The sequence below is a fragment of the Caenorhabditis remanei genome, chromosome II (assembly GCF_010183535.1).
Source record: "Caenorhabditis remanei strain PX506 chromosome II, whole genome shotgun sequence".
Taxonomy (NCBI): domain Eukaryota; kingdom Metazoa; phylum Nematoda; class Chromadorea; order Rhabditida; family Rhabditidae; genus Caenorhabditis; species Caenorhabditis remanei.
Window position 1 is genome coordinate 1,965,130 of NC_071329.1, and position 23,218 is coordinate 1,988,347.

At 36.6% G+C, this 23,218-nt stretch overlaps 6 protein-coding genes across 6 annotated transcripts; 4 read left to right on the forward strand and 2 right to left on the reverse strand.

The window, feature by feature from the left end:
- Positions 1–2,298: 2,298 nt before the first annotated feature.
- GCK72_003991 (uncharacterized protein) lies at positions 2,299–3,032 on the forward strand (the record flags this gene model as incomplete). Its single annotated transcript, XM_053724390.1, has 4 exons — positions 2,299–2,469; positions 2,541–2,727; positions 2,810–2,967; positions 3,018–3,032. The coding sequence occupies 4 exons, from the start codon at positions 2,299–2,301 to the stop codon at positions 3,030–3,032; spliced, it is 531 nt and encodes a 176-aa protein (XP_053588584.1).
- Positions 3,033–3,634: 602 nt separating this feature from the next.
- GCK72_003992 (uncharacterized protein) lies at positions 3,635–4,291 on the forward strand (the record flags this gene model as incomplete). Its single annotated transcript, XM_053724391.1, has 3 exons — positions 3,635–3,829; positions 3,885–4,068; positions 4,119–4,291. The coding sequence occupies 3 exons, from the start codon at positions 3,635–3,637 to the stop codon at positions 4,289–4,291; spliced, it is 552 nt and encodes a 183-aa protein (XP_053588585.1).
- Positions 4,292–6,259: 1,968 nt separating this feature from the next.
- On the forward strand, positions 6,260–15,737 carry GCK72_003993 (uncharacterized protein; the record flags this gene model as incomplete). Its single annotated transcript, XM_053724392.1, has 4 exons — positions 6,260–6,345; positions 7,951–9,103; positions 11,900–12,688; positions 15,552–15,737. The coding sequence occupies 4 exons, from the start codon at positions 6,260–6,262 to the stop codon at positions 15,735–15,737; spliced, it is 2,214 nt and encodes a 737-aa protein (XP_053588586.1).
- Positions 15,738–16,433: 696 nt separating this feature from the next.
- Positions 16,434–17,446, reverse strand: GCK72_003994 (uncharacterized protein; the record flags this gene model as incomplete). The annotated part of the gene is made up of 3 exons (XM_053724393.1): positions 16,434–16,709; positions 16,776–16,905; positions 17,370–17,446. 3 exons carry the CDS (start codon positions 17,444–17,446, stop codon positions 16,434–16,436), a joined length of 483 nt encoding a protein of 160 aa, XP_053588587.1.
- A 450-nt stretch (positions 17,447–17,896) lies between these two features.
- GCK72_003995 (uncharacterized protein) lies at positions 17,897–18,925 on the reverse strand (the record flags this gene model as incomplete). Its single annotated transcript, XM_003101537.2, has 4 exons — positions 17,897–18,174; positions 18,228–18,378; positions 18,447–18,774; positions 18,825–18,925. The coding sequence occupies 4 exons, from the start codon at positions 18,923–18,925 to the stop codon at positions 17,897–17,899; spliced, it is 858 nt and encodes a 285-aa protein (XP_003101585.2).
- A 497-nt stretch (positions 18,926–19,422) lies between these two features.
- Positions 19,423–20,600, forward strand: GCK72_003996 (uncharacterized protein; the record flags this gene model as incomplete). The annotated part of the gene is made up of 4 exons (XM_053724394.1): positions 19,423–19,523; positions 19,572–19,908; positions 20,119–20,269; positions 20,323–20,600. 4 exons carry the CDS (start codon positions 19,423–19,425, stop codon positions 20,598–20,600), a joined length of 867 nt encoding a protein of 288 aa, XP_053588588.1.
- Between the last annotated feature and the right edge of the window lie 2,618 nt (positions 20,601–23,218).

Consider the following 23,218-nt stretch of genomic DNA (forward strand, 5'->3'; position numbering starts at 1 on the left):
CTTCTGGAGCTCTAGCACGATGCTTAGGGTTTCAGAAACCAATTCAAAATAATTTTTTGTTTATTTGAACATGTTCCATCATTTTGACATTAAAAACTCAATAACTCCAAGAGAAAAATAAAAAGTTTTTTTTCGAATTTTCAAATCACGGGCAGGAAAAATCGATTATCGATAAAATTTAAAATGTTAACTTTTTCAAAAAACTTATTTTCTTATTACTGAATGTTTCAGCTATCTGTTTAAAAAAATATTATGCAAAACGAACACGATTCAGCAGAGATATACATGAAAGTATGAATCTGCCCTCACCTATGCTCGCTACTGTATATGTATTTCTGAAAATTCGATCATTTTCAGACCGTGAAAAACCATTTTGGCTTCCTCATTTTTTTTATTCAAGTTTTCAATTTACAAAGAGTGCCGTGTTTATGTGTTAAAAATATTCAGACCAAGTGAAGTGGCTGCTACCATTTATAATTGATTCGTTTCGAGGAATTGGAAAATGTGTTTTGCTACCGTAAACTTTTATACTTGTAGAGCAGAGAACGCGTTCAAAGTGAACTTTTAAAAATTTTAAAACTTCATTATTGAAATCATTTTTGTTTCAATCTGTTGTTCATCAAATATACAAGATGGATTCAAGAAGTGATGAAAGGCTTGATGACAAGGTATGAGCACGAAAATTACATTTGCAAAATATAGCTACAGTTGCGAGCATAAGTGTGGACAGATTCATACTTTCAAGTGTAACTCAGATGAATCGTGTTCGTTTTGCATAATCTTTTTTTGACAAATAGCTGAAATGTTCAGCAATTAGAAAATAAGTTTTTTTTAAAGTTAACATTTTTAATTTTATCGATAATCGATTTTTACTGACCGTGATTTGAAAATCCGAAAAAAAACTGTTTATTTTTGTCTTGGAGTTAATGCGTTTTTGATGTCAGAATGATGTAAAATGCTTAAATAAACAAAATATTATGTTGAATCGTCTTCTCAACCTCTGAGCATCGTGCTAGAGCTCCAGAAGTCAAAAGTGACGCCCTCGGGAAAACCTTCATAACTCAAAATGCTTTATCACACTTAATAAAACGCAAGTTTGTGTTTTTTATTTGTTTTATAGCCAGAAAACATCGGAAATCTAGGAAAAAATTGTAATTGAAAATTTTTGAGTGAAAAAAATTTGAAAAATTATTTTTTCTTAAATTACAATTTTTGATGAAGTTTTGTAGAAAAACTCAAAAAACGTCTTTTGGTACAAGTTTCCTGTTAATTTGGATAATTTTTTGATGAGTTATGATGGTTTTCCCGAGGACGGTACTTCTGACTACTGGAGCTCTAGCACGATGCTCAGGAACTAAGAAACTAATTCAATATAATTTTTTGTATATTTAAGCATTTTTCATCATTCTGACATCAAAAACTCAATAACTTCAAGAGAAAAATAAAAAGTTTTTTTTGGATTTTCAAATCACGGACAGTAAAAATCGATTAACAAGAAAATTTAAAATGTTAACTTTTTCAAAAAACTGTCAAAAAAAAGATTATGCAAAACGGACACGATTCATCTGAGTTACACATAGAAGTATGAATCTGTCCTCACTTATGCTCGCAACTGTAATTATTCTCCAAGTATGCAATCAAAATTTGGATTTTTGCTTCCGTTTTTGTTTTTTAAATTCATCCATTTCATCTCCAAAGCCACGGCTCCGGGATGTTTCGAAACGAGAAATTTTAATAGTTGTACACAAGGAACTTTTCCGAGTTTCCCGTTTACTTAAAAAGTGCCGACAGTATTAAACTCAAATCCAGGTCGAAGAAATACAGTACCGCTCAGTTTGTAACTTTTCCTTTTTTTCAGTCGAAAATAATGAAATTTCAGAGTGTGTGACCTGGTTATTAATTTCTTCGTAAGATAAGTTTTAGATGAATCGTAGATTCATTTTCGTAGTTGACAATTTATTGTCGTCCCCAGAGAGTTACTGCAAAAATGTGGGAATTCTTTAGCGAGCTTCGGTTGCGGGATGATTAGTTTCGAAGTGAATCGGAGCCAATTTTTGTTTTCTTACAATTTACAAAGTCTTGTTAAAATTTCAAATAGTTAAAAAAATTGCCGGGCACACAAAATCAGACGTGGACTTCTAGTTTAATGTATAAAAATAAAGCCTCGCAGAGGTCAGAAAAACAAAAATAATTAATTTCAAGTTTTTCAATAATATAAATAATATAAACAACACTTTTTTGATCTTAAATTCAGAATTTTTTTTTCAGGAGAAAGAAGAAAACCTAGTTAAAGAGCAAATGAAGAAGTATTTATATGAAACTATTGGGAAAGATGGGGAATCGACTGGCATTGCAATAGTTGTGTATGATTCTTTCATCGCTGCAAACTGTAACCTAGGTCACTCAGACCTAAAAAAAGACGCAAAAGTTCATATCAAACATGTCGAGCATACTAACTCAACGACCGTTGTAAGTGTTTTTGCAGTTATACATTTCTACAGATTTCACATATGTTAGCCAAATCACAAAATAATTTTTAGGCCAAAGTTCTCGAAACCCAAGAATACCAAAACGTTATGATGATGAAGCTTCTGGACGGCGAAAAGTTTCCGGAATTCCCTCGCGAAAGTTACGGTGAAAAGGTTGGAAGGAAGATCATAAGCATGGGTTGGGACCAGGAAACTAGAACTGTGCAGTTCAGTGAGGGAATTGTCGAGAGATACAGAAGTGAGTAATTCTCTGAGAGTTTTCTGATAACTAAAAGAGCATTAGAACGTACTTGTTTTTTCAAAACAACTCTATAACTCAGACGGTTACTGCTATGCCCAACTAGAAAAGGGATCCGTCGGAAATGGGATTTTCAGTGTGGACGGTGAGTTCTTCGGGTTGGTTTCTCGAATCGATGACGGAGAATGCAAGATCGCGTCAAAAAATGTGGTGTTGGGTTTGACAGGAGGTCCAGAAGGGGTGAGAAACTGTTTGTCTTTAAAATTTTTGTTATATTATTTTAATTTCAGTACACTCATACCTAACACTTCTTGATTTCTCGTCCTGTTTTGACAAGGTCTACGGGTTTTAAACAAATAATCAACTTGGCTTCGTTTAATACATATTCTTTTCTTTTATTGTCTATTCGAATAAAACTAAATTTGCAATCTTAAAATGTAAAAACTATAAATTCAGTTCCAAGCTAGTTTTTTTCTGAAGTTTGCTCAATATCTAAAATTCAAAAAAAACACAAAAAAATTGTACGGGATCATCATACACAGTGAGATTAAGTTAACATCATTTGCAGAGAAAATATTCAATAGAAATTCTACAAAATGCATGTTCCCTATTTCAGCTTTCATATAACATCCACAAACAGAACCACAAAATTAATAAACTTTTTTTTCGTGATATTTCCAATTCTTCCATCGGTTAAGACCTGGGAACTAGTCCCCCGGACTAGTATTTTCATAGAAACCTCCAGAAAATTATTCTTCCCAGAGTTGTCATCACTGCTATGCAAAGAAAGCGAATACTGTGTGTGTTGAGCGAGCTAACGTGCATAATATTGATTTTTATACATTTTTTCTCCTTTTACATTCTCTTCAAATCCCTTTACGATTCCCCTATTTTAGCCTGTCCCTCCATGAAGCCAGACGTGCTGAAACAACTCAAAAAGTATGTGTACACCACAAAACCGTTCAACTCAGAAGATGAGGGATTCGCTATTGTGGTCAAGAAAAATTTCATAGCTGCAAATAGAAATATGGCTCATCAAGTACTGAATAAGGGATCAAAAGTTCATTTGAGAAGTGTGGCGTGTCCAAGAGCTGTTACTGATGTAAGTGCGCTCTGTTGATGGGGAAGGAGTTTCCAATTTCTCGTACATATTTCAGGTAACCGTAAAAGCCGCCCAGGAAATCCAGAACATCATTATGATGAAGCCTAACGACGAGGAACAGTTCCCTTACTACCCGCGTGAGAGTTATGGAGATTACGAAGGAAGAAAAGTGATCAGCGTCGGGTTGTCTGAAAACAAAGAGATTCAATTTGAAGAAGGTGTTATTGAAGAATATGAGAGTGAGTTGATGTCAGAGATTGGAAACGCGCTCTAATGACAAAACATTCAGATGGCTACTGGTACGCCAAATTGGAATACGGTAGTATTGGAAATGGCGTGTTTGACGAGAATGGAGGTTTCTCAGGGATCGCTGTAAATTTCAATGAATCTTCAAAGGTGGCCGAAATCGCTTCTAAAAACGTGGTGCTCTGTTTGACGGGAGGGCCACCGGGGGTGAGTTGAAGTATACTTAATTACATTTTAAGCAAATGCTTAGAATGTTATTTCGATAGTTGACAGCTTATTTTTATTCCTAGAGAATTTCATAAATTGGCTAATTCCGTTTTCAACTTTTCTTCAGTGAGCAACTGAAAACAGCCAAATCAAGATTAGGCAATATTTTCTTTAATATTTTTCTTATTTCAGTACAGCCCAACGTGATCGTATCAACTTTGCCTTCAATTCGACTACATTGATTTTCAATACTGTTTTTGCAATAAATTTTCTTGAATAAATGTTTTGTTTGAAAAAAACTTATATTTTAAGACTTCAAATACTCAAATTACAAATAAACTTAAAATGCATCGAGAATGAAAACATGAAGTATAATCATAATAGGAGAAGAATAGATCAAAAGGTGGCTTGTATGATTTCAGATTTGAGGTACTGCAAAAGAAACGCTTGACAGGATATTCTAAAAAAAATTGGCACATATTGAAACATATTATACATTTCCAAAAAAATTATTCACTATTAGATAAATGTTCACGTTCCGCATAATAAAAATCTTACCGTCCTTTTAAAAAAAATTTGTGGGTTTGATTGATTTGTGGGAAAAACTGTGATTTTTGGGAAAACAGCTGAAATTCAATGAGCTTCTGGAATAGAATAACCCCCATTGTTGGAAAAAAATCTTTAAGAGTCTATCTCCCCAGATATCCAAACACTCTTTTATTCATTAAATTAGGAGCAAACGTTCAAGAATTCGCCTGAAAGTACCAGTCTCATAGTTAAGAATTCCAAGACGCGGAAGAATAGAGAAAAATGCAACTTATTTATACAAACATAATTTAGATGGACAATAAAATTTACCGTTGGAAAAACATTTTTTCTAGAACAGTAACAACCTACCCTATAAACCACCATTGCTAAACAACCGATTCAAGTCTAACTTAAAGAAATACAGATATTTCAAAACAATAATGCTATTTTAGATATTTCAGAACGATTTTGTCGAAAAAAGACAGAATATTTCGTGGTAAATGTTCTTCCCTGCTTCAAAAATTTTTTCGTCAATGTGAAAAAAAGTTGCGGTAATCATCTTTCATCCATATTCCCTAATTTGTAAATAAGTGAATTTTCAGGTCCACTTCTTTAACATCTGAAATAGTTTTAGTTTGATCCTTTGGTGACCTACAAAATTTCACTCCGTTTTTATTGTTTTTCACTGAAACAATCTTCAAAAATCTACAGTTTTTAGCAGTTTCGATTTATTTTCTATTTTTCCTCATTTTTCAACTCAACATACCCACTCTTGTTGTCTTTTTAAATATCTCCACTTTTTCGCGATATTTTCAAACTTTACTTATCTATTTTCAATCAAAAAACCTTTCCGGTAAAGTGACTTGGCACAAGTTGCTTCAATTTTATTTTTCTGATTAATTTATCAAAGTCCAAGTTATGTAATTTTTAGAAGATATGTGTACTAGTCTCTGAGAAACTGCCAAAAATTGGAATTATAAACCGGAAATTTAAAAACTATATTTGATGAAGTACAAGCATAACCGTCAATCAGTTTTTAGTCTTTATTTTTAGCCGAATAGGGAACACGAATATCGTTGTTTCTTCCCAAGCTGATTTCCAGCTCTTTCGAAATCTAGAGATTTACGTTTTGGTGTCGGAATGTTCCGGTTGTAAAATAGCTGGTTTTGAAATACTACAGTTTCAAAACGTCACGGTTAATAAGAAACTCTCAGAAAATTCCAAAAAATTGATGGTGAAATAATTCCAGTTTTGGAGTCTTCTGTTTTTTTTCAGAAATAACCAAACGATGCTATTAAATGCTTGAATCAAAATTAGCCATGAAAGTAGATGACTAAAAATTAAACTTTCCGAAATTCCAAAATAAATTTTGCTGTATCTTATATTTCGTTTCAAAATCAAAGCCTCCCCGTACATTATTCTTTATTTATTTTTTTATTTAAAGGAAAGATGACCATGGAATGGCTCGACGAAGTGCTCATTAATCTATTTTCGGACGACGAGATCACGTCTACTCAAATCTGGAGTCATTCCGCGTGAGTTTTGGAACCTGTTAGGCTCGTATTTCTTACTAGGAAATATAAAAAATTTCACACTGTTCCTGAATCTATATTCAGTTTTTGCAATGATAATACTCACTTTTGTACTCATTGTAAAAACAGAATGAATATTTGAAAGCAGCAAAAAAATTGCTTTCTTACAACAAAAATCTTTAATCGAAATGCCAAAAATGGTAATTTTACATGAATATCTGAGTTTTTACGCGGTTTCAAAACGTCACGGTTCTGTTTAGTCGTGAGTCGCCTTGTTTCTACAACGTCTGATTTTGAAACGGTTTTGTTTTGAAAAAAAAAAACTGCTGGTTTCGACAAATTTTCTAGACCATGTTTTTTCTATGCCACGTGTTCGATAGCTCCATAATTTTGAATACTTTCTAGGCAATGTATGCTTATTTCTCACAAGGGAATTGACTTTCCGTATGCGTTCAGATTTCTCTATAAATTTGCACCCTGATAGTTTCGAATCTACTATTTTGAATGGAGATAGTCAAAAAGTGAAAAGCTCCCGAATAGTTGGATTTTTTTTGCTCCGAAAGTTTGCTCATTTTTCATCATAGAAAACACGAGTGTCATTTCGTTAGGAGTATCGGGTTTGTAAGGGCCACTAGCTGCCCTCTCGGCCACTAGCTGGATGGCCACGTGACAGTGTGGGTTACTGGTAGGAGGAAGGTCTGGGGATCGTCTCCTACCCCTTGTTGTTTTTTGTTTGTTTTAAAAATCGGCTATAAACTGTTAATCACATCTTTTTCGAACTATCCTATAAAGTTTTATTCCGTTTTGGACGGTTTTCTTCATTATCTGAACATTTGGAGAGAAAAAAAATTGAGAAAATTTTATGGTGAACTCGCCTCTATGGTTATTCTCTAATTAATTTTGATTTTGCGTAGGAATGCCTAATTATCTTACTGTACAGGGCCTCTTTCATTTTAAAGAAATCTCTGATTCGAGAATAAATGAGAAAAATTGGTTGACAAGCTTTCCAAAATGATTGGGTAAAATATGAGGAGATGAATGACAAGGATAGTAAATTCCGGGCCGAGCCGGGCCGGCTCCTGTAGAAATTAGAAATTAGACTATTTTTTAATAAAAATTTCAAAAAATTTGTGAAAAAATTGTGCACATTTTTTGTCAGCCCGGCCCGAGCCGGGCTGACCAGGAATTTCCCAATGAGACCATGAAAAAATACTAACATTTTATTGACGGTTTTCAAAAAGCAAAAAATATAAAAGGGGAGTGGGTCGATCCCCAGACCTTCCTCCTACCAGTCCCCCACACTGTCACGTGGCCATCCAGCGGTGGCCGAGAGGGCAGCTAGTTGCCCTTACAAACCCGATACTCCTAACGAATTGGCACTCGTGTTTTCTATGATGAAAAATGAGAAAACCGGCAGAGCAAAAAATGGTAGATTCGAAACCGTCAGTGTGCAAGTTTAAAGAGAAATCTTAACGCATACGGAAAGGCAATTCCCTTATAAGGAATTTTTCTACACCAAGTTCTATTTTTTACAAATTTTTAATTACGTTTCTTTTCTAAACCTTCAATATCAAAAGCTACTAATATTTCATTGTTTCAAAATTTCAGGACGATCAACAAACGTTTTGGAGTGGGAATGAGTCGTGAAACCTACATCGCAATCTATTCTGGAATCTCGAACTTCATCGAAAATCACCTCAACAAAATACACAAATGTGCAGAAGTTTACAAAGGGAACGAACTTCTCGAAATGTATGTACAATATTGGAGTCGTTATAGTGAAGCATCCGACGCTCTTTCCGCAATTTTCGTTAAAATCGATAACTGGACTCGTGGTGAGATTGATAAGGGTCGCAAGGAGAGATATATGGTTTATATGCTGAGTATGGTGCTCTGGAAGCGTGATATATTCGATACACTCGAGCACAAGATTATTCCGGCGATGTTGGAGCTGGTTCGGCTGGAGCGTACCGGTCACACAATCAATAAGCGGTTCATCTCGGCGGTCGTGGAGAATCTGGTGGAGCTTGGGCTCGATGATACGGTATCGGCGATGGAGAGGGAGGCGAAGAAACTGGATATCTACAAAAACTCGTTTGAGAAGAAGTTCATCGAGGCGACACGCGATTTCTATACCAATGAGGTTAGCGTGTTCCATATGGAGAATGGGTCTTGCACGGATTACCTGATCAAGGTGGAGACGAGAATCCAACAGGAGGATAATCGAGTGACACTCTGCCTCCACTCGTCGACGGGGACACCACTATCCGGGTGTTGCAACGATGTGATGATCACGAAGCAGCTGGAATTTATTCAAGCGCATTTCGGAAGACTTCTTATGGATAAGATGGACGATCATCTCGCGAGAATGTACAGAATGTGTCTTCGTGTCGAGAATGGGTTGCCAGCTCTACGTAAAGCGCTCAAAGAGCACGTCCAGAAGGAGGGATTGGATGCGTTGGAACGTGTGGCTGCGGAGGCGTTCAACGACCCGAAGCTCTATATGAGCACCCTGTGGGAAGTGCACGAGAGATATCAAGGACTGGTGGATCGATCGTTCAGCAAAGAACCCGGATTCATGAAGTCGTTGGATAGTGCGGCGATCGAGTTTGTCAATAAGAACGCGGTGACGTTGCGAGCGCCACCACAGTTGCAGCCGTTGAAGTCGTCGGAGCTGTTGTCCAGATATTGTGATCAGTTGTTCAGGAAGAGTGCGAAGATGCCGGATGAGAATGAGATGGACGATAGCCAGAAGAAAGTGGTGGGTTTTTGAGATTTGGGGACAGAGTGGGAAAATCTATTGAGAACATGAGCGGGAGAATCCGTGCTCTAGTAAGAACCAAAACCTTGTGAGGATGCATCTGCGCTCTACTGAACTTCTAGCAGCCGTTGTTTTGATTTTGAGGTTAACCGAAAATGGTACTGCGCTCCACTGAGATATTGAGTTTCGAGAAGATGGAAGTGCGTTCTACTGATGAAACCATATTGAATTGACGCTTTGCCCGACTCCTGTAGAAATTCGAAGTTTTTTGAAAAAGTTTTGAATTTTAAAAAAAGTTTTTTTTCAAGAAAGAATGCAAGTGCGCTTTACTGAAAATTTAACTTTGGCGATACTGCAAATGCACTCTATCAAAAATTAACGCTTCACTGAGAACGTTGGAAAGGCGTTCTATTAAGAATCTAAATTTTACGAGACTGCAAACGCGCTCTACTGACTAGTGAGAATCTAATAAGGGCGCTCCCCTGAAAGAGAATTGAGAATTCAGATTTCTCTATAAATTTGCACCCTGATAGTTTCGAATCTACTATTTTGAATGGAGATAGTCAAAAAGTGAAAAGCTCCCGAATAGTTGGATTTTTTTTGCTCCGAAAGTTTGCTCATTTTTCATCATTGAAAACACGAGTGTCATTTCGTTAGGAGTATCGGGTTTGTAAAGGCCACAAGCTGCCCTCTCGTCCACCAGCTGGATGGCCACGTGACAGTGTGGGGGACTGGTAGTAGGAAGGTCTGGGGATCGTCTCCTATCCCTTTTTTAATGTTAATTACAGCTTTTTTGAACTATTCTATGAAGTTTTCTTCCTTTTTGAACGGTTTTCTACATTATCTGAGCATTTGGAAAAAAAAATTTTCAGAAAATTTTATGTTCTCATAATCTCATTTTAAAGAAATCTCTGGTTCGAGAATAAATCAGAAAATTTGGTTGACAAGCTTTCAAAAATGAGTGGGTAAACTATGAGGAGATGAATGAGACTATGAGAACATAAAATTTTCTCAAAAACATTTTTCTCTCCAAATGTTCAGATAAGGTAGAACACCGTCCAAAACGAAATAAAACTTTATAGAATAGTTCGAAAAAGCTGTAATTAACAGTTTATAGCCGATTTTCAAAAAGCAAACAAAAAACAACAAGGGGTAGGAGACGATCCCCAGACCTTCCTCCTACCAGTCCCCCACACTGTCACGTGGCCACACAGGTGGTTCGCGATGGATGCTATATGGGGCATATTCAAAATGGAAGCATATAACCTCCCATGTGCTCGCATAAAACGATGTGCTTCGCACGCGGAAGTGATATGCTTCGAGGCGTGGTGCTTGCGGCACGGATCCTGCGTGCTTCCATATAGCTCGCATATAGGATCCATGTTTTCACCGTAAACCTGAAACTTGCAACGACACTCCGCCATTACACCTTGGCGTGTTGTTTATCGTAATTGAAACTGCATTTTTTTTTCAATGACATTTTCATAATTTTCTCCGTTTTCGAAGATTTGCATGCACTTTTTGTCAAATTTTTCTGAAAACAAATTACGACTAAATAAAAATTAATTTTTAATTAATGTCCGAAAAGTATAATTTTAATTTTCAAGCTGAATCTCGATTTTTTAGGAAAAGCTCAATGAAATGAAACGATAAAGTTATCTTATTCCATGAAAGTAAGAGCGTCTTTTTTTTTTCTTACTTCGGATTGGCTATAATAATTATTTTTAGATGGAAAAAGGTAAGACGGTAAGTTTTTGTCAAGACGAAGTAAGAAAAGTAAGAAGCTCGTCACTGTGCCGAGAGGCTTTCAAAAAACATTCATTTCATTGATTAGCTGATTTAAACTTTTTTGATTCATTGATTCATTTCTGTTTTTTTGGTAAGAAATGGAATGAAAGAAAAAGGAAATAAGTTATAGCTTTCTGTGCTTTCTCTAAAACTATTCGTATTTTTGTTTCTGAAAGTATAGTCGTAATTTGTTTTCAATGAAAACTGAAAACGGAGAAAATTAATGTGTCATAAAGAATAGAGCTGAACAGACTCGGAATGGAATAGCAAAGTAGCAACACATTATAATGGCTGAATTAGTGGGCGAGGGCATCGTACGAGCTGTCGGTAGACATGATGAACTGCAAGAAAACACGGATCGCGCGTGGGTCATATATGCTTCCATGCTTCCATATACCAGGCATATAACTAGCACATAAGTTTCCTATGACTCCCATATTCGACACCGCAAAAACCAACAACGCACAATGCTTCCATCGCGAACCACCTGTGCATCCAGCTGGTGGCCGAGAGGGCAGCTAGTGGCCCTTACAAACCCGATACTCCTAACGAAATGACACTCGTGTTTTCTATGATGAAAAATGAGCAAACTTTCGGAGCAAAAAAAATCCAACTATTCGGGAGCTTTGCACTTTTTGACTATCTCCTTTCAAAATAGTATATTCGAAACTATCAGAGTGCAAATTTATAAAGAAATCTGAACGCATACGGAAAGTCAATTCCCTTGTGAGATCTTAAATTTCACAAAACTCTACTGAAAATCTTTACTGAGAATTTGAGTTGTGGGGGAATGCAAGTGTGTTTTACAAAAAATCGTCGCCCAATCGAAAATCTTTACAAACCAGAAATTTGACAAAATGCTAATGCGCTCAACTGAGAACCTGAATTCGCGCTCTACTGAAATTTTGAGCTTTACTGAGAATGCTTGCTCCATTGAGAGTCGGCGCTCTTAAAATGTGTGTAAATCGCACATTAGACCTAATTCTTAACCCTCCCCATTTCTTCCAGATGACCATCTTCAAATATCTCGAGGACAAGGACGTCTTCCTCAAATTCTACACACAAATGCTGAGCAGAAGATTGATCACCGAGCACTCTGCATCCGTCGAAGCCGAGTCGGCGTTTATCCAAAAACTTACCGACACATGCGGATACGAGTTCACGACACGCCTCACCAAAATGTTCCAAGACATTCAAGTCTCGAAGGATTTGACGTCGGAATTCAAGGAGAAGTCGGTGGACGACGACGGAAAAAAGTTTGTCGAGTTCAACGCAAAGGTGCTCACACCCAGGTTCTGGCCCTGTCATTCGGAAAGCACCATACGTATTCCAAAAAATCTTTCCACAAAATTAGACGACTTTGAGGCATACTATGTCGCAAAACATCAAAGACGACGTCTTACATGGCTCTACTCGCAGTGTCGTGGCGAGGTGACGACGACTGCTTTCAAGGGAAAGAAGTACGTGTTCGGAGTGACAACACCACAAATGTGTACGCTTTTGTTGTTCAATGAGCAGGCGACGTTCACTGCTGAACACATTATGGAGGCGATTGGTATGGATGGAAAGTCGACGAAGGCCGTCGTCGGATCGCTCGTCAAGAATCAGGTGCTCAAGTCGGATAAGGCGTTGGAAGGAGACGAGGTGCCACTCAATGCGACGATCACTCTGAATGATGGCTATACGAATAAGAAGGTGCGCGTCGACTTGTCGAAAATGACGATGAAGGCGGAGCCGGTGAAGGAAACGGATAATGTTCAGAAGGATCTGGATGAGGATAGAAAGAATATGATTGCGGTGAGTTTTGTAACAAGGTTTTTGAATTTCCAGAAAGCTGAAAATGTGAAAATCCTAAATCCATTAAAAATATTTTTCGTAAAACTTAACCGAGATACGCGAGCTCCTTCTAATGCAAGGAAAACATTGAAATCAGATTCAGAATTCTCATGTCTTCAGTTTTTCTGCCTTAGCAAATAAATTTAAATTTGATATTTCTCAAATGCTGAACATATGAGAACTCTGATCCCGTTTGAATTTTTCAATAAAGTGGGAAAATAACCGAGTTACAAGATCTTTTGTAACTCGGGTAATATTGACGTTATAAAAGTTTTGTAAACAGATTCAGAATCTTCACGTCTTCAGCCGTTTTAATATTAATTACATTCGAATTTGATAAAGTACAAAGGACGTGAAAATTCTGAATCCATTTCTAAAAATTTTGGAAACATTAATGTGAGCCGAGATACCAGGCATTGTGAAACTCGCGTCATTTATTCTAGAACAATTTTGAACACGGTAGCAATAATAGCAAAACTTTCAAATCCGGTGTTTCTCAAAAGCTGAAAATGTGAAGCTTCTAAATTTGATTCAAAATTTTTCTAGCGTCAAACTGAACCAAGATATAAGATGCTTCATATTTCAAAAGTTTCGATTTTACTACTTGAAAGTGTGAAATTAAGAAATATCTGTTTTTTTAAGCAGTGATACTTTTAAATTTTCAAAATAGGTTTAAATTATGGTTCTGGAATTGAAAAATTTAGAAAATCTACTTGATTCGTAAAAAAATCATTAATTACTGCTGCAATTTCCAAATTAGAGCAGATTTATGCCAACTTTTCAAGAATCATGATAATAAATGGACTCAGACTATAAAAAGATGGAGCAGATTTATTAAAACATAAAAAATGGACAGAAAAAATACATATGGACGGGGCCGATTTTCCAAGTTACAAATTCTGGACCAATATTGAAGATCTGAAAAAAGAAAAAGTTTCACGTGAATTTTATTTTGGAGCAGATTTTTGAATTTGAAAAATTTGGACAGAAAAAATAAATTTTGTTTTGTTAAATTTTGTTAGTTTTCCCTTGAGTTCCAACTCATCCGTTGTTCGTGGTTTTAGGGCAGAAATTGAAAAGTGAAAATTCTGGAACGGCGGTATGTTGAGAAGGTAAAAAATGAGAATTCTGAAATTTAAAATATCTCATCCAACACCAAGCTACAGATATTATTAATTTTTCGATAAAGGAGGAAAAATAAAAATCTGAATACGCTGAAACTAATTTAAACACTACCAACAAAATTTTCCGAAAATTACCAATTAGAGCGCTTCAATTTTTAATTTCGAACTTGTATAGCCGGTGCAAAGTGAGAAAATTCTGGTTGTTTCGATGTTCAATAAAAAAAATCTACGTCGACAATCAAAAGTTCGCGTGTCAAAACAACATTTTCGCACACGTGGAACTTCGAAATTTCGTAAGTTTTTCTTTTTGGTTTCAAATTTGCTCACTTCGCATCGGCTGTGTTGATGATTTGAAACCGAACAATACTTAAACGTAACAAATGTAGAAAACTTCTGTTATATTTATTTGCCCATCTGTCCCAATGTCCGCAAATTTTGAGAAATGAGAACAAAAAAAACGACAGCCAGGCTGGTATTTTAATAAATCTGCTCCATCTTTTTCACTTACATGGGAGTGACCCGGAGTGTCCCCCCTGAAATCTTTCCATATTTGGACATAAGTAGTGTCTGACGTAACTAAGAAAAATCCGAAAATATAGCTGCGCTCTCGGAGGTTTGGTAGAGTTACACAACTTTTTTGAAAATTTTCAAAAATTTCGATGTCTCCACTTTGAGAACTCGTAACTTTTTGAGTTTTTGAGCTACCGTGATGATTTTAGGCTCATTCGATAGGTAATAACACCGATTTCAAAAAATTATCTTTGAGCACTTACTAAAAAACATAGCCTGCTGAGCTGCAGTTGAAAGTGTGAAAAAATCGTCTGTGTGAGATAACGATAAATGCCGAATTTCGACAATCGGGGAACTAGAACTGTTTAGAACTAAAATAACTCCCGTTACTCAAAGGCTCGACCTATATTTGGACACGTATTCAGACATAACTTGGAGTAAGGAGTATGCAGGTGGTAGTCCCCAGTTCCCCGAATGTCGAAATTCGGCATTTATCGTTATCTCACACAGACGATTTTTTCACACTTCCAACTGCAGCTCAGCAGGCTATGTTTTTAGTAAGTGCTCAAAAATAATTTTTTAAAGTCGGTGTTATTACCTATCGAATGAGCCTAAAATCATCACGGTAGCTCAAAAACTCAAAAAGTTACGAGTTCTCAAAGTGGAGACATCGAAATTTTTGAAAATTTTCAAAAAAGTTGTGTAACTCTACCAAACCTCCGAGAGCGCAGCTATAATTTCGGATTTTTCTTAGTAACGTCAGACACTACTTATGTACAAAATATGGGAAGATTTCAGGGGGGACACTCCGGGTCATTCCCATGTTAAATATGTGGTCTGTTAAGATAAAAAGGAAACTGTTGGATTTTGAATAAATCTGCTTTATATTCTGTTTTCTAGCGGCATAAACTCGGGAAAGAAAAAAAACAGTATTAATGAAGTGATCCAAAAATGTTTGAATTATTTTCTTCAATTATCTGCACTTTTGAAATTTCAACCGTCTTATTTGCAGCTTTGAGTTTGATGGCTTTTCAAAAAGTTTTAACGAAAACTCCCAAAAATTTGAAGCTGTGTAACCCAGCTTTTTCTCGACTTTCGCAAAATTTTGAAACAGATTTAGAATCCTCGTGGGTTCAGCGTTCCAACCAAATTACTTTCAATATTTCAAAATTGCATTTCCTTCTTTTCAGGCCTGCATCGTGCGCATCATGAAAGTTCGCAAACAGATGTCTCACTCGGAACTGATCCACGAGGCGATAACTCAACTTTCTGGGCGCTTTAAACCGACTGCTGCATTAATCAAAGTATCAATCCTGGATTTGATCAACAATGAGTACCTGACACGGGAGAACAAATTATTGAAGTATGTGGATTAAGAAGGAGGAAATTACTCAATGTTTTTGTTGTATTGTACTATGACGTTTTATCAAAATAATAAAATTCTTTGAAAAAATCAGCTAGTTTTACGCTTTACTGATAATTTGAAAATTTAAAGTTGAAATTAGAAAAGTTTTTTTTTTCAAAACTTACCTAAAATGATTTTTCAGTGCATTGTAGACTAATAACGAGAAAACAATTGTATTCAAATCACTAATTTATTAAAGATCTCAAAATTATACGGAAAGAGTAAAAAGGGATAACAAGCGGGAAAACGGGGTATAGACCCCGTAAGAACTGCCTAGAATCATAGAAACGTAGGCTTATATAGGACGAAATGGGGCAGGAGTGTCGTTGTGGCAGCGGTGGCGGCGAGTGAGTGTTGTCGTAAAGAGACAACAGATGAATCTGAAAATAATGACTTTCTATGGGTTAAATATTCCTCATAAACGAGAGAAAAAACTGAGAGTCGGGATCGACTTAGGGTTTCGTCAGAATACCTTAAAATATCATAGTCACTTCAAATTTTTCCATACTACAAAATCAATAGACCCGAAGAGATGCACCAGAGTCCCAACCGTTCCGTCGTCTCTAATGAAATCAAGTCCGTTCCGACAATACACTTCTTCTATCAGATGTGTATAGCTTATCCTGAAAACTAATAAGTGGGAGGAGTCTAATTTATTTCTGTTGTCTTACTCGTAACTTTCTGGTCGTCTCCTTCCATCCCACTTTTCGTATTCTACCCCCTCCAAAATGTTCTCCCAATCTGGCAGTGACTCGAAGTTTCCGAGTCTGAGTCGAATCAGTTTTGGATTATTTCCAGCCAACCAATGGTTTATAAACTTCTTGACGTCTTCCTCTGTAAATAGATGATTCTCAAATTCAGCCACTTCGCATTCCATATTCAATAAATCGTAATACGTGATCCGTTCTGCATGCCAAATCATAACTCTTGGTAGGTTGAGAATCTGAAAAATGACTCTTTGTGGATTGAAAAAATGATGAAAAAATGATGAAAAACAAAAAAAACTTACGGTTTCCTCCGAAAACCTTTTATCTAAAGCACATTCGATAGAAATCTGGAATGACGGTTTGAGTGATTCCAATAGGTTTGACATGTCACCATTCGTAAGAGGTGCCTCGTGTCCTTTCACTCTAATATACCTGCACTCTTCGAAGTTAAGGTTTGAAAATAGCCATCTGGATTCATTAATCAGATCTCTGTTGATCCAAATTGCTATTGTTTTATTATTGAAAAGATCCGACAAGTAATTGAAGCAATGGGTCAAATAATAATCAATATCTTCTCGCTTTGAATAATTACAGTGGAAACTTTTTTCTTCCACTTGTTTTTCACAAACACCTAAACAAAACTTGTCCCATTTCCAAAATCGTATTGGATTTGCTTGCCATTCCTCCAAATGAATTGTGAGACCAGTTCGTTCGCCTTTTCTCTCAACGACACATATGGTGTTTTCAAATCTTTCTTTGGTGATCCTAATCGGCTCAATTTTTCTCTTCGTGTATTTAATACAAGCAAACATTCGCTTTGATGTCTGTGACAACTCGAATCTGCAATTTTTGAATACTTATTCTCTGCTAACTCAATTTCAGAACTTTCAACTTACATCTCTAAAATCTCCATTAACTTGATAACTTTTTGAAATACAGTAAGTGGGGTGTAGAGCAGTTTGAAGGGGGTCATATTGTTTGAAGAATCAATACTACTGGGGGAGGTAATGTGCAGGCAGCGTAGTCCAGAATGTTCTCAAGTGTTTACCGTCTAAATCAATATATTCATAGGGGTATGCAACGACGCTCTGTTGCAAACTTGAATCATACATAGGAGTGTTAATTGCGTCAAACGCCGCTTTTTTGAAGAGAAAATATACCGAAAATGAATGAAAATGATAAAAAACCGGCGTCAGAAGCAATTTTGAAAATTGTGCTTGCCGCAAACGCCGGTTTCATTTTGGTGGCAATTGCCGAAGATGAAACCGGCGATTGCCGTCGAAAAACGCCCATTTATTACTGTGATTCATAACTTTTACCCATAACTTTGTGTTTGTCCGGAAGGTTATACTGAATTTTAGTGATGCTAAAAAAATTGTATTACAAACAAGTTTATAAAAACTGATTTTGAGTACAGAGATATTCAGATAATTGTCATAATCTTATCCAAAATCTTTGCCTTCGCCTTGTCAGACAATTCTTCATAGCCATCGGAAGCTTTCAGTTGTTTCGCCTTCTGAATAGAATCCAATTCCTTGATCATCTTCTCCAAAAGCTCCTCCATTCCATATCTATCGGCCATCCACAACAACTTCTCATTTTCAATTTTGGTGTTATTCAGAAGATGATATTCCACGTGGTAGATTGCAGATGGGACCAGGAATCGATCGGCTAGCTCCAGTATCTTTGGAACGGTTTTGTCTGGAAATAAGGGTAACTTAAGATTGGAAAAATAATATAGCCAATAAAAGTACCGTTAGGGAAAGTAGGTTTTGGGTTAATCGTGCTGAGAAGTAGCCCGATTTCATCGTAAGACACATCTTTGATAGGAATTTCGTTCATATTTCCTTCTTTAAAGTTTGATGAAAACAGAGCACAGAAGAAGTCAGAGTGGTAGGAGAGGAACTGGAAAAAATGCGATTTTGAAACAGACGCGTTTTAAAGTGAACAGAGTTCTTTAGTATAACACTTACTGCTTTATTAACAGACAACTTTAACCCATCCACTTCCAGTATTGCGTCATTCTTCGCGGAAGGTAAAAACATCTGATCGTATATTTCAGTTGACAGAATTGGTAAAAGTGAGTACTCAAACTGAAGGTTTACAGGAGTTGGAATTTCCAAAAACTTGTGAACTATCTCTTTTTTATTCTTGAACAAATTTACTGGAATAACTATCTCTGATGGTTTCTTCACAATAATTTCTCCAGTGAATCCGATGACTCTATCAGCAATCAGTTGGTTCCAATCAAAGGTCCAACAAACAAAAGTTTCTTGTGGAGTTGTTTTGGTTTTAGCCACGCTGTAAGAAAAGTTCTGAAACTGGAAATCATAATCAAACCAAGGTCTTACCATGACAATCCATTAGTTTCACTAGTGTCCAGAGCAGAATAATCAGTAGTAGTACTTATGATTTTGTCCGCAGATTTGAATCGAATGGCTTCATACGACATTGCAGCAGCAAAGTATAAAGAAAGAATGATTTAAAAAGTGTTTTTAGAAGAACTTTTAAAAATCAAACATTCCTATCGATGAGATAGTTTTTCTGGTTTATGATGAAGGCGAGTGAGAGTTCTTCTGAAAGGTAAACAGTGTTGCACACAGTTTGGGAGGAATACGTGTCGAGGAATTATAGAATGAAAAAAAACAAATCGATATAAAACTAAAAAATACAATTTTAAAACATGTCACTGAAAATCCACATTGATAAATAGCCCTGCATGTCTAAAAATTTCAAAATGTCTCAGTTTTTTACCTTTCCCGGGTCAGTTACTCATTCTAGCACAAACAGCAAAAACTTCCAGTGATAACAATATTTGATATTTGCATCATAATATCAAGCAATAAAAAGTTTCTTTTTATTTATTATTGCTCACTCTCAAATATTCAACCCCATAAATTCTCATATTTCAAATTTTTTAAAAAATCTATTTAAACTTTTTCTGAAACAATGTCTATTGTAGTTTTCAAGCACAACTCTTCGAACAAAATCATAATGTGTAGTGATAATTATGTAATTCATGAAATTAGCAAAAGTAATGGGTTGGAGTGGTAAGACGCTATTTTACTTACATAATTACGCAATAATTTTACTTTCAGTGAGGTTAAAACAAGAACTACACCACAAGAAGTTTGTGTTTCATGGATTTTCAATTGGAACCAACTGAATGTCAGAATGGTTATTGGATTCACTGGAGAAATTATTGTGAAGAGGTCAAAAGAGATAGTTATTTCGGTCAATTTGTCAATGAATCAAAATCTAATTGTTCAACGATTCCCGAACACTTCAGTTCCAGAACTCCTTCAATTTGAATATTCTCTTTTGCCAATTGTTGTAAAACAGTTTTATTGTAATAATGAACTGTTTCTACCATCTGAAACGAATGACGCGGTACTGGAAGTAAATGGGTTGATGAAGTTTTATGTGAATAAAGGAGTGAGTGTTCTTTTCTTTAAAGAAAGTAAGAACGGTTGAGAGACAAAGTCGGTTGCGGTATCTGACCTTCCCCAAAGTTAACATATAGCGATGTCAACCTACCCTGGTTTTAACACATTCCTTGATGATAAACATTTTAAAGTCATTAAAAAAAAGAATGCTTCCTAAACTTCCTGATCATTCTACTGTTTCTTCAATGACATTTTTCAGTTTCTGTCGTATCACTCCGACTTCTTCTGTGCGCTGTTTTCATCAAACTTTAAAGAAGGAAACATGAACGAAATCCCTATTAAAGATGTGTCTTACGATGAAATCGGGCTACTTCTCAGCACGATCCATCCAAAACCTATTTTCCCAAATGGTATTTTTATTGGTTATATTATTTTCCCAACCTTAAGATAACCTTATTTCCAGACAAAACCGTTCCAAAGATACTGGAGCTTGCCGATCGATTCCTGGTCCCATCTGCCATCTACCACGTGGAATATCATCTTCTGAATAACACTAAAATAGAAAATGAAAAATTGTTGTGGATGGCTGATAAGTATGGAATGGAGGAGCTGTTGGAGAAGATGATCAAGGAATTGGATACTATTCAAAAGACGAAACAACTGAAAGCTTCCGACGGCTATAATGAGTTGTCTGACAAGGCGAAGGCAAAGATTTTGGATAAGATTGTGACAATTATCTGAATATCTCTGTACTCACCATCAGTTTTTATAAACTTTTTTGTAATACAATTTTTTTAACATCACTAAAATTCAGTATAACCTTCCGGACAAACACAAAGTTATGGGTAAAAGTTATGACACAGTAACAAACAGGCGTTTTTCGGCGGCAATCGCCGGTTTCATCTTCTTATAAGATTATGACAATTATCTGATTCTGTATTCTAACTTTTTATTGCATTTTAAACTCACTTTTTTATTCTTGAAACTGGACATCGAAAGAGACAGACAGACAGACATATGTCTCTTTCCAAATGTCACATTGACATGACATACATATCTCTTTTGCTACTATGTAGTTGTCATCTCAAATTTGTCAAATTTTCGAAATAAACGACTCGAAAATACGTCATATTTACATTTCAGTTCGGGTGGCCTAGAAATCTCATATTGGGAAAAGTTAGGCCACCACGACGAGGCGCACTTTCCTATACGCACTCGCCGACCTAGTTCTTCGCACTCCGTTGTGGTCTAGTGGTTAGGATTTATGGCTCTCACCCATAAGGCCGGGGTTCGATTCCCCGCAACGGAAGATTTCTTTGTTTTCTTTTTTGTTTCATTTTTACAAGATTTTCAATGGATTTTAGTGGAGTTCGTCTATTTTTTTCATGTTTTAGAAAGTTTAGGATGACTCCTCCTTTCCGCGCTCCAGAATAAATGGGTGTACATTAGCATATGATGAAAAAAGCTTGAATAATTTAAAAGAGTCAGCCTCTCCTCTCCCCAACATGTATGTATCCATTTTTTTATTAAGCAACACGAAGGCAGGAGAAAAAAAAAGCAACAAAAAAATAGGGAGAACTTATGTGTCATTTCTATTCTGTTTCTTCCAGAAAAAGGCGGCGTCATTCATTTCTCAAACCACTATGTATCCTTATGACTTCCTTATTCCATTGAACCAACGCGCGCGACTTTCAGACTTTCAGCATAATTGGTTGTGCCTCAATTATCTCGATTTTTTTTATTTGGCTGAAAAAATCTGAAATTTTTTTGTTTAATTTAAAGATATTTATGCAAACAAAGTATGCTTCATAAGCGGAGGACGTTTTCACATTATTAATTATATTCTTTCTTCATTTTTTTTGGGGTTTATTAAAAACGATTTGTTTACCCCGCTGTTGGGAAAGTGCTACTACTAGAAAGTTTACCACTACGTCATCTACTTCCTTCTTCTCACTCTTACTATTGGTCTCCATGTTTCGAACAGACAGACCAAAAAAAAAAATGGCCTAGAAACCCAAATCCTGAAGACTAGGTCACCACCCCACTCTCGCGGGAGACCACCTTTCCCACCTCTCTCTTCTGCCGCCGCCTCCTTCCCCCACTTTCCTATACGCCCTTGCCGACCCAGTTCTCCACGCTCCGTTGTGCACAGGTAAAGCGCGATGGATCCATTGTGGGTCCATATGCGTCCATATCGAATATGGATCCACATAGGATCCCTAATGGGTCCACATTTAAAACGCGGATCGCGCGCGGATGGAATATGGATGGGGAGGATGGCGGTCGCCCTCGAGTTTCCGTGGATGGATCCATATGGATCCATAATGGATCCATCTGACATACCCACAGCATCCGCGCGATCCGCGTTTCATCCATAATGGATCCATCGCGCTTTACCTGTGTGGTCTAGTGGTTAGGATTTATGGCTCTCACCCATAAGGCCGGGGTTCGATTCCCCGCAACGGAAGATTCTCTTTTTAATTTTTTGTTTTGTGTTTTTGTTGGTCTAACCACGTTTGCTAATCCTTTTTCTTTTTTTTTGCTATTTTCTTGTTACTCTCCTTCTTTTGAATGGAGCCCCTTATATTTCTAAAGAAGAGGGGGGATACATTTGTGTGTGTTCGGTACTCTCTATCTTTTCAAGCGTTGTAAATAAAAAAACTTTCCACTTTTTGTTCTTTTATTGTTTGGATGTGTTGTGTGATCGTCCAGTGTTCGTTTTTTTAAGAAGACAAAGATTGAAACAAAATATTTGGAAAGAACACATTAAAATTTTTTTTGGGAAACGCGACCGCGACGCGCGGTCGAAACTTTGAAGCTATGCATCTCGGTGTACAGATGTCCTAAAGGAGTCAAATTTGTACGATAATGATTTTAACTTTCCCACACCTTTAGAAAAACAAAAATTTCAAAATTTCCAAAAAAAAATTTTTAACTTTTCCAACAGTTTTCAAAAGTTTGAAGCTTTGTATTGTTTTTCATGTGAATTTTCTCCCTCTTACGCATCTGTACGCAACGATACAGGACGGCTCGACCGCTACGCGCCCGCCTCGCGCGGTCGAAACTTCCAACTCTCATATCTCCCCACCACGACCACCTAGAACCCCAAATTTTGCACAGTGACTAAACACAACATTTTCGATTTTTTGAACCCAAAACTAAGCCCCCCTGGTTCCACCACTTTGTACATACAACACAATGATTTACCTACTCCTCCCTCCTAAACTATCCTTTTCCTCTTTCTCCGGGCGGAAAAGGGAAGAAAGAGAAAAAAGTTTCCAATCCATCATTCCGGTCATGAAATATCACTAGTTTCCTTTTCTCATTTTGGAGAAGTGGTGGGGGGGGGGGCCCTGCAG